Source organism: Daldinia decipiens (assembly GCF_022478715.1).
Source record: "Daldinia decipiens strain CBS 113046 unplaced genomic scaffold F4813scaffold_9, whole genome shotgun sequence".
NCBI classification, from domain to species: Eukaryota; Fungi; Ascomycota; class Sordariomycetes; order Xylariales; family Hypoxylaceae; genus Daldinia; species Daldinia decipiens.
The window spans coordinates 581,720-591,683 of NW_026054552.1; the positions used below are offsets into that span (position 1 = coordinate 581,720).

Below are 9,964 nucleotides of genomic sequence, written 5' to 3' on the forward strand. Positions count from 1 at the left end.
ACTTCAGTTACTCGGCACCACCCAACCAAGAGTAGTATTCCCTACAGGTAGCCACCTAGAAGGAAGGATCTAATACCAGCTCTTACCTAAGTACAATCGTGAACGTTCAAGTCTCTAACCTCTGGTGAGTATCTTCATGCGACATTATATTCCAGGCAAGTAGATATTTCGTAACTAACATCTACATGCTTCCGAAGGACTTGACCATCATATATCAGCACTTCTAATCTAAATAATCGACGCATATTTCCTCGTGGTGATAGTACGGCACCCTCGGGACTTTTACTTCTCCAATCTCCTGCAGCAGTCATGCCAGTTCCCAAAATCCAGATAAGGCAACTGTAACCAGATCTTTTCAGAGACCTTAACCTGTGATCACCTCGGCCGGTTGTCAGGGACAGCTGCCATCCCAAGTTCAGCACAACCCTAATTTAAAAATCTATCACACCTAAGACGTATTCGAGTCACTTTCTTCGGAGCTGGATTGCACCGAGCCTAGAAGTTCGTTCGCTTTCTTAAATAGGTACTTAGTCAATCTTGGAACCAAGCCTTGGTGTCTTCGTCGCCTTCCTATACGACTTCATTCCCTTCGGTAGCCTTTATTATCCCCGCGGCCCACCGATCTCGACTATCATCATGCCTCCTCCGTGCGAGCAAGAGCTATGCACCGCTAATCCCAGGTACTTGTTCTTCATTCTATTTTTGGCCTCTCACACTAACGCCTTTCTTAGTGAAGGCACGCACGTTATTGGTATCATGTTGGATGGTTTAAAGAAAGTCGCGGTCCACGCGCACTTACTTGCTCACCATTCCATGTGTTTCCGGGAGCTAAACAACCAAGCCAGCCGGGAATATTTCTGCGTGGATTTCTGTCCATATGCCACCGACCAGACTGTTTGCTTCTTCGTCCGATGGATCTATGGAAGAAGTCTCGGCCCCTACAATCTCAACGAGGGTCTACGAAAACTATGCCGTGGTGAGCAATATGAAACCTTGATAAGGTCTTTGCTCTTCGGTGAAAAGATAGAAGCCACAGAGTTCCAGAGGGATATCATGCGATGCATTACGGAAGACATTGACTGTGTCGATCTGGCGGTATCAGTTGATATATGGATTGACATAGAGGTGATGGCTCCTAGCAGTAGATTGCGTCCCTTCCTAGTCGACATGTGCTGCGCAAAGCTTCGTGGCAACGATGCAGATCGTGTGGATGTGTTTTTAAAAGATCTTCCACGAAGTATGCTAGAAGATATCTCTCAGCGCATGATCACTGGGCCTTGCAGACCTCGAATGGATATGGATTTCAGTAAGTACCTGAAGTAGAAGGTGACATATTTGGGACTAGATATTTAGCAAGACGTTTCTCGTTGCCTTATATAGTTGATCGTCTAAAAATCTAAAATGCTACGCGATGATTTACAAACATTTACAAACAAGCGTTCTTGCTGCTTCCTGAATATAGTGTGCGCTTACGTAATGGGTGTACGGTCGTCCCTTACCAATTGAATTTTTACTACATACCTAGGACCACCTAACAAACAACAATGCCGATTGTTATAAGTAAGGTGCACTACGATTTGAATACATGTACACAGGCGCACTTGCAGATGTGGTCACGCCTCTACTTAACACGCACAACCAGCCAAATCAGGAAACAGGTAAGTACCTCCTACCTTAGCTATTTAATGGTGTGCCTAAGTTAAAGGAAAGAATACCTCAACTTAGTCGATCCTTCCGCTCCAAACACAACCACTCATAAGACAACCACACAATGTGCCCAAACTGACTTAGCATTACACCTAGGTGCCCTGTAGAACATGGAGGCAAACATTCCTGAATCGATACCAATCGCACCTGTCAAATTTGGCGACGGATTTTACAGTAAAAGCTAGCAATGGCCATTTACTAAAGTCCTCCATGAAGAAGTCACGCCCAAGAAACCAAGTACGCTACATACATAATGTATGTCCTTGTTTACTTTCCATGTTTTTAGAGTACCCAGATAATCTGCATCTTTTTCAAGCTAACGAGGCATTCCCCAACCATACATAGGTGAGCAAGATGGACATCTTTGAAGATATGGCTATGGGGGACCAATCTTTAAAGGGTCAGAAGTTTTGTCCCTGGAAGCTCGTCCGATCTTATCCCCATCGCTTGACCGATCTGGATAATCGAGAAGAGGTAAGAGTGCTACTTGTAGGTTATTAGAGAAGTAACTCATTTAGATCTAGGTGATAAAGGTCTTTACCAAGCTACTATTCGAAAATCGCACCTGGGATTTGTATGCACGCCCCTTTATTACCACGCCATATACATACATACATACATACATACATACATACATACATACATGCATACATACATACAAGAAGAGCACTTGGATATGCTAACTTTCCTACAGGTTCTGCCTGTTGGATCCTAGTAAAACTGGCAGGAATCCTCTTCTGCTAGTCCCTAGCGCCCAGTTTGAGGAACTTCTAAAGCATGTTAACTCCCATCTGAAATTACAACTCGACATCCCAGAGGGCGAGATTGGTAAGAACTTCTCCGTCACCTTTGGAGATTGGGACACGCCTCTTCCTCGTTTTCTGGGCCGCGCTAGTAATTCTACTGTTTTGGACGAGCTTGTGCTCCGTATTCACAGACTGCCTGTAGATGATTTGGCTCAGCTTAGCACCGCTGCCCTGCAAAACTACAGAGCGAAGATGGATAATGTGTATGGATCATTGAAGCAGGTCAAGGATAAGGCAGTAGTGAAGGCATCAAAGAGGGCAAAATCGATTCGGAGAAGGATCAGACGCCAGAAGGGTTATGGACGGATGACCAAGCGAGCACAGAGATACCTCGGGCTTCGAGGCCTTTCCGGATATCCATCTAGCTTAGGTCAGTGCTTCTACCACACAATCAACCATGTTCAGCGGAGCTAACTATTTAGATATCACGGCGACGGATTGGAACGTGGATATGCCAGTCCCCTTTAAACCAGAAGGCTCTATACGCTTTGTCTCTGTTGACATCGAGGCATGGGAGAAATCGATAAACGTAATCACAGAAGTGGGCCTAGCAATCCTCGACACTCAAGACACTATAAATGTTCCACCTGGTCGAGATGGCTACAGATGGTTCCCATTGATTAAATCACACCACTTCATAATTGAAGAGCATAAGAAAAAGATAAACTATAAATATGTCCAAGGGTGTCCTGGACAATTCAACTTTGGGTATGGTCTCTTAACCTCGAACGGAGAGCTAAGCTTACGTGTAGTAGCGATTCTAAATATGTTGGTGTAAATGAAATTGGCAGGGTAATCAGCAAGATTATCGGAGACACTGAGTCTCCTGATCAAAGACCAGTTATCATAGTAGGACACGCCGTCTGCCAAGACTTAACTTACCTCAAGAAACTCGGATATAATATCTGGCAGGCGCCACAATTTATAGACGAGATAGATACGAGGTCGATGTTTCAACATCTAAAAAAAACTACTAGCGGTGGTGGTCTCATAGCTCTTTGCAAAAGTTTAGGGATGCTATGCAGTAATTTCCACAACGCGGGAAACGATGCAACGTATACGCTGCGCGCTATGATTAGTATCGCGGTCAAGCAGATGATGAGTGACTCCGGGGGACAGAAGGAAGCGAACTCTAATGAATTAGAGTAAGTTTATTCATTCCGAATTCACATATCGCGCCGTTGCTAACTTCGTAATCATTATATAGGGAGGATGAATGGAGCGATGGTATAATGGACGACGGAGGTCCGCCTCAAAAGTCAGCTGAATGGATGCCGAAGCCAGTTCACAAAACTAAAAGCACATAATACGGAAGTCTATGATGGACTGATATCAACGGTCCTCCAGACTCTTAAGAAACGATGTGTTCCTAGGTGCCTATAGAAAAATTCACAACAGCTATTGGTCCATTTTGAAATTTGCCGCAAGAAAGCAGTTGAGAAGAGACTTCGTCCCGAGATAGATCGGCATTGAAACTAAATAGAATACAACCGATGCGCAGCCCAATGCAATAAAACCCCTTCCAAGTCAATGCCGTGAACGCCCTCGCCGTGTGGATGCTGCAGTATTATACACTTTGTACTAGAGGCACAATCATCACCACCTCACAAGTCATATAGTTCGTTAAATCGGCTCGGTACTAACTATTCTTTTCCAAGAATTCTTTTGCTTCGTTGACTTTCGTAGCTAGATAAGGGCTTCCGCCTCGATCGGGGTGGTTGAGGAGCATCAGCGTCCGGTGGGCCTTTCGAACTTTCTCCTTCGTGATGGCTCGTTCACTAACACACAAGTCTGTTAGACAAGACTGTTATTGTTGTAGAAGCAAGGGCGGCAGCTCATACTTGAGGGACAGTATTAAAGTAGCTTCTTTCTTGGTCATGCGCGGCTCGAAACCGCCTTTGTAAAATGCTTTGCCCAGCGCTCCGACGCCTCCCCGAGAGCGCCGCCATGCGACGAGTCCTGCGCGGCCCTGGTTTTCTCTGTGTTAGTTTACACGTGGAAGGACAAGCTATAATATATTCTTACGAGAAAGGCAGCAGCCGCGACACCTGTTCCAATAACGAGGGCTGAGGCCATGCTGACAATTGATCGTGTGAACAAGTGGGAAATTGAAATATGATGCCGATCCGTGGAACGTCGCAATGATTCTTTTCGATGTGCACGGACCTCATGATGGAATTGCGGCCGGATACTTATCGATAAGAATACACCGAATGACGGGAAGGTACTATGTAAAATACGGTGTTAAAGTTAATCCATGCCTATCAACCTGATAAAGGCTAAAGGACCCACCAAAATTTCGATATGAAGTTTTCGGAGGGGCGCCACGAAATACTTCTCTATCTCGATTCCAGTCATATACCATCCAACATCGCCAACGAAGTCTACTCCCTAAGCCCGAGATTCGTCCGCCGTCAAGATGAGGTCAGTACTAACAGATTTCATTTTGGGAATTCCTTTGTGGCTCTATAGCTATTCAAGCACTTCGTGGCCCATATCGGGCTACCACAGTCTTTAATTGCCATTGCTAGCTCGAAGCCCAATCTCGGCTCATATGCGAAATACAAAGATGTTGTTTACTAACTAGACGTTCTACAGGATCGAAACGTGCTATTTCTGCAGTAGGCCTGCCTACCCAAGCAAGGGAATCGTAAGTCCCCCCCCCCCCCCCCCCCTTTCCCGATCTTTCTCCCATACATACTCTTCCCAAGCCAGAACCATACCATATCCTAACCTCCTCTCCTCTTCCCTCCCCGAATAGACATTCTGCCGCAACGACGCCAAGCAATTCCGCTTCTGCCGCAGCAAATGCCACAAGAACTTCGTCATGAAGCGCAACCCGCGCAAGCTGAAGTGGACCAAGGCGTTCCGGCGGGCGGCCGGCAAGGAGATGACGGTGGACTCGACGCTGCAGTTCGCGGCGCGGCGCAACGTGCCGGTGCGCTACGACCGCGAGCTGGTGCGCAAGACGCTGCGCGCCATGGACCGCGTCTCCGAGATCCGGGCCAAGCGCGAGCGCGTCTTCGCCAAGCGCCGCCGCGCCGGCAAGCGCGCCCAGGACCTCGCCGCCGACCGCAAGCTCGTCCACACCCACGCCCACCTGCTGCCGCGCCTGCGCGGCAGCGACAAGAGGAGGCTCGCCCAGGAGCAGGGCCTGCGGCCCGAGGACATCGCGGACCTGGAGCGCGGCGTCGCGGGCGTCGCGGAGAAGAAGAGCGCGAGGGTCTTTGGCAAGGAGAAGATACGCCAGAGGGTGCGTGTCGACGGGGGCGTCGAGGTCGTGGGAGACGACGAGGCTGGGATGGATGTGGATTCCGAGTAGGCGAGCTAGTTGCAATATCCGCGATCACGTTTGCACTCGTACGAAAGGAGGAGGTGTATCTACGATGGCGGATGCTCCCAAAAAAAAGAAAAAAAAAAGAAAGAAAGAAATCACGGACAGTGGCGTTCATGTGTATGGGATATTTCGTTTCTTCTGCATGCCCTGGCGTTGGTGGATTATAGGACTCTGATTCCTTTCTTTTCCTTTCCACGAAACGAAACACGTTTGACCTAGTTACACGGTTCGCTACGAGAAGATGATGTATCGGTGCCGGGCTTATTCACCGCCTGTGCTGTATTTCGTGATAGAATATGAGTCTCGTTTTCTTGTTAATTGTTTGCTATTTTGTGTATTATGATTATGATTATGATTATTATTAGTGATGTATATGATGTATATGATGTATACGTTCTAGATGATATGTATACTCTCAATGTGGTTGGGTCTTCGTAAGGGCTATCCATCTCATTCGCGAGAGTGATATCCTTGGTCCCAACGCCGAGACTTTAGATATAATGAGCTATCTCTCCCATACCGCAATTACTAACGACAACTATTATCCAGCCCGGCTAGGCAGGCAGATCCGGCTTCCGTCCCCGACCCGGGCCATGCATATAGTGGATCTTGGGCGGCTGCGGCAGCGAGTCTCGTATATCCTGTAGGATGTGCGCATCGAGAGCCTCGCGGCGTTTGCGCTCCTGTTCTTGGTCGTACGGCTCGGATTCCCCATGCTCAGACGTCCAGTTCCCTGCGCCCCCACGGCCCGAGAGCGCGCCCCCGCGGCGCGGTGATGTCGGCGGAGATTGTGGATGCGGCTGGTCTTGGGGGTTTGAAGCGTGAGCGGTAGATGCAGTGGTGGTGGGAGCGGTCGTGGCTATAGATGATGATGATGATAATAAAGGGACATCGACGAAGTTTCCAGCGCCGCCCCTGCCGGTCCTTACACCGCATGTAGTAGAGCCCACGATGGGGGCCGCAACGTGTTGCGCTGGGCCATCGGCTGGATCGGTCAGCGGTTCATCATCGGCAAGTGGTAGCGATTTCTGCGCCTCGAGATCCTACGGACGGCTTTTTTAGTCAAGGCCACTCGCTCGCCCACTCACTTATTCACCCCACTGTGGGATTTCGAGATACGGGCATACCTCAGACTTCCTCCCAGTTGCCTCTTCGATATCCTTTTGCGAGTAGAAGTTGCCGGCGCCGCCCCGCCCGCTACGACGATATACAGTATCCGCCATCAGGTGGTGCGTAGGTGCAGATAGATATGTATGTATGTATGTGTGCGGTTGAGGAATATGCTTCTTTGGGAACTTTGTTCCGTCTAGTTACTAGTAATCTCACGGTTACTTCGGGTAGTATTCGAAATCGGACGCCAGCTCGGCGTATGTACGAAGAGGGCTAATAGACGCTGAGGTATGTATGTGTGTGTATGTGTGTGTATACCTATGTATATGTGAGCAAGTAATTAAAACCGACCGCGCGCCTAAATAGATGCGGGGTGATAGCAATCAAAAAAAAAAACCTGCGCGCTTGAAGAGTATTGCTCGCGATCGTGACACGGCAAATCTTGGGTTCGTATTGGAAGCGAGTTGTTTTGCTCTGTTCGATGTTATTGTTGTAGGAGTGAAAATGAATACGTTAGGTACCTACCTACCTTGATGTATGGTGATAGAGAATATCGAAGTAGGTACATATGTAATTCAATGTTCCAACTTGCTGGGTGCGGCTGCCTACATTGTGTGACTACTGCCTTGTGCGACCTACCTTAACCTAATAGAATTTCCGGTAGAAAACGACGTCATGGAGGGGCATTACATCAAACTAACATGACCTTCCTCTTCCAAGTTCGTCTTAGACGCTTGCATGTATCTATGTAGGTTAGGGTCTAGGTTAACAGGTAGTTATCAAGTTTGTTCGCGGGTTCAAAAAATAAAAAATAAAAAATAAAAAGGCTTGATAGATTAATGTATAGAATGTATAGTTACTGTGTAGTTAGATGAAGTTTTCTTATCGCTATTATTCACCTGTTATTTGTAGTGGTAGGCCTATTCTTAGCAACAAGTTGGTCTTGTGTGGAAGTGGATTTAAGTGAGGGACTGAGAGTTCTACATATCAGTATTACAAATGATATATCAGTCAGCATGCGCTCAAAGAACCTGGCGGGCAAGATTCAGGCACCAAGCCTTATGGGCTCCGCCGGGGCGTTCATAGTATGCTCGTACCTGCGTCTGGTCGAATATGTTTGGCTGAGCAAACTTGGAATCAGTCATTTCTCTATGTGGTTCCGAGCGCCGACGTCAATCTTAGTGAAGTGATGCGCGGCCGGGTATGGCGGGTATGGCGGGTATGGCGGGTAAGGCGGCGTTGATCCTTTGATCGACAGTTCGAAACTGCTAGCTAGCTTTGAATTTGTTATACCTACCTAGCTCGTATTATCCTCGTTAACATTGTTGGCTTCCGGTTCTTTTTGTTAGGGGCTGTTTCAAACCAGCAAGTTTGGCAAGCTGATGCTTAAGCAGACAAGGCAGACAAGGCAGACAAGGCAGACAAGGCAGACAAGGCAGACAAGGCAGACAAGGCAGACAAATGGGAATAGCAAAACAAGTTGGAACGCCTTTATCGCCTGCTTTATCGAAAGTATCTCCTTACTCGCGAGCTGTTGTCAGCTGCTGCTTTGGCGTCATCTTAATAAGGTATAGTATGGATTCTCAGAGTCACTTGATATTCGAAGTCTGCAATGAGATATACATATCACACTTCCGCATGATCATGCTTAGCTGATACCTTTGAATAATGTCAAAAAATTTATTCAACCTATTTTTCTCCCTTGAAGCAAACATTCGATGTGGCAAGCGCATGATAGACCAATAGCAGACCACGAAACTTAAGAGTCGTTAACCCTAAGTTAACTTATAGTGGCGAACGGAATACGGAATTAACACTAGGCAAAACGATTGAGTCGGTGGCCTCCGTTTTGCCGGACGCACTAGCAGTACCTTAGGTACTAATTGTCACTTGAGATACATATGAGGTACCTAGGTACCTATGTATTAAGCTTGTCGTCCATTGTGTGTGAATTACCTAGGGTTTAATACTTTAAATTGAAAAAGGCCTTGTGTAATATGGCGGGCGAGCTTACCCATTCAACCGCGTCTATACCTAATATTAAATCGGGATGGGAGATAGGAGCCCAATTGGATGGCCTAACTAACGATAAATTTCGAGATTTTTTATTTATTAATTTCTTTTTTTAAAAAAAGCTATACTGCGTAGCACCATATCCTATCGCCGGCCATGGGGTATAACACACCCCTATTGGCTAATGGCGAGATTATCGTGGACTACGAATAAAAATAAAGACAACGAATCAGGGGGATCGAAGTATATAACAAGGGGAAAAGGGCTATAATGTCAATGCCTTAGTCCGTGACTCTGCTAAGATACCCTTTCAATGCCTAGTCTGTGGCAAGAGAGCTCAGATGGTAGACCCCGCGCCGGTTGGTTCGAGTCGAAAATGAATGGACTGTCATGGTGGCGGACGCTAACGGTTCACTTAGGAAGGAGAAGACGAACCGTGATCTAGAAACCTGTGAATATTTTTTTTTTCGTCTCGATGAAGATTATACCGATGTGTAAGTAGATGTTTGGTATGCATCTCCAGTGGTCTAGACCACTGAACCCCTTGGCTACTTTTGTGTGTCGAAGGAGCTGGACGAAGAAAAAAAATCCAAGTCTACATTAGGTGCTCTAGATCTCTCTGGCCAGACTTTAAGTAAATTCTCCCTTGCTTTATCTGTGCTGGAGAGTATTGTCCAGTCATGTTGCTGAGTGGTGTCTCATTCAAAGAGCATGCTCGAAGCCCGTAGAAGAGCTTGGGGAAATCTGATAGAGTTGATTTGATAGACACGTACTTGCTGCTGCTTCTTGCATAGGCCATCGGTACCGTAGATTAGGTACTCTAATGCGCATCTGTGTATGTAGGTAGTATGTATATGTGGTATGTACATCATCGCTATCCAATGAAACGGACTTGGGAAGAATGGCGTAAGAAGACACGGCCGAGGCGTGAGCATAGTGAACGTCTTCTGTTTCTCCAAATTCCACTACCTACAGGCGCGAGAACCCCATG

At 47.0% G+C, this 9,964-nt stretch overlaps 5 protein-coding genes across 5 annotated transcripts; 3 read left to right on the forward strand and 2 right to left on the reverse strand.

The window, feature by feature from the left end:
- The first annotated feature begins 295 nt into the window (after positions 1-295).
- On the forward strand, positions 296-1,408 carry F4813DRAFT_336503 (uncharacterized protein). Its single transcript, XM_049241202.1, has 2 exons — positions 296-680; positions 732-1,408. The coding sequence occupies exons 1-2, from the start codon at positions 637-639 to the stop codon at positions 1,321-1,323; spliced, it is 636 nt and encodes a 211-aa protein (XP_049101517.1). The 5' UTR covers positions 296-636; the 3' UTR covers positions 1,324-1,408.
- Positions 1,409-2,061: 653 nt separating this feature from the next.
- On the forward strand, positions 2,062-3,820 carry F4813DRAFT_387659 (uncharacterized protein; the record flags this gene model as incomplete). The annotated part of the gene is made up of 6 exons (XM_049246582.1): positions 2,062-2,181; positions 2,232-2,281; positions 2,402-2,883; positions 2,936-3,221; positions 3,269-3,658; positions 3,721-3,820. The coding sequence occupies 6 exons, from the start codon at positions 2,062-2,064 to the stop codon at positions 3,818-3,820; spliced, it is 1,428 nt and encodes a 475-aa protein (XP_049101518.1).
- A 332-nt stretch (positions 3,821-4,152) lies between these two features.
- Positions 4,153-4,589, reverse strand: F4813DRAFT_379802 (mitochondrial chaperone; the record flags this gene model as incomplete). The annotated part of the gene is made up of 3 exons (XM_049245499.1): positions 4,153-4,291; positions 4,355-4,482; positions 4,539-4,589. 3 exons carry the CDS (start codon positions 4,587-4,589, stop codon positions 4,153-4,155), a joined length of 318 nt encoding a protein of 105 aa, XP_049101519.1.
- A 207-nt stretch (positions 4,590-4,796) lies between these two features.
- Positions 4,797-6,163, forward strand: F4813DRAFT_353307 (ribosome biogenesis protein RLP24). The gene is made up of 3 exons (XM_049242628.1): positions 4,797-4,937; positions 5,112-5,163; positions 5,275-6,163. The coding sequence occupies exons 1-3, from the start codon at positions 4,933-4,935 to the stop codon at positions 5,833-5,835; spliced, it is 618 nt and encodes a 205-aa protein (XP_049101520.1). The 5' UTR covers positions 4,797-4,932; the 3' UTR covers positions 5,836-6,163.
- Positions 6,164-6,210: 47 nt separating this feature from the next.
- Positions 6,211-7,427, reverse strand: F4813DRAFT_336747 (uncharacterized protein). Its single transcript, XM_049241204.1, has 3 exons — positions 7,362-7,427; positions 6,978-7,278; positions 6,211-6,893 (listed from the first exon to the last, which is right to left on the reverse strand). The coding sequence occupies exons 2-3, from the start codon at positions 7,071-7,073 to the stop codon at positions 6,405-6,407; spliced, it is 585 nt and encodes a 194-aa protein (XP_049101521.1). The 5' UTR covers positions 7,074-7,278; positions 7,362-7,427; the 3' UTR covers positions 6,211-6,404.
- Positions 7,428-9,964: the final 2,537 nt, after the last annotated feature.

Bases quoted from the DNA above. Each gene is read 5' to 3' on its own strand.
- F4813DRAFT_353307 (XM_049242628.1), top strand. The intron at 5,164-5,274 runs GTAAGTCCCCCC...CTCCCCGAATAG, and splicing joins CCTACCCAAGCAAGGGAATC to ACATTCTGCCGCAACGACGC.
- F4813DRAFT_336747 (XM_049241204.1), bottom strand. From the start codon at position 7,073: ATGGCGGATACTGTATATCGTCGTAGCGGGCGGGGCGGCGCCGGCAAC. The intron at 6,894-6,977 runs GTATGCCCGTAT...AGCCGTCCGTAG, and splicing joins CAACTGGGAGGAAGTCTGAG to GATCTCGAGGCGCAGAAATC.
- F4813DRAFT_336503 (XM_049241202.1), top strand. From the start codon at position 637: ATGCCTCCTCCGTGCGAGCAAGAGCTATGCACCGCTAATCCCAG. The intron at 681-731 runs GTACTTGTTCTT...CGCCTTTCTTAG, and splicing joins CTATGCACCGCTAATCCCAG to TGAAGGCACGCACGTTATTG.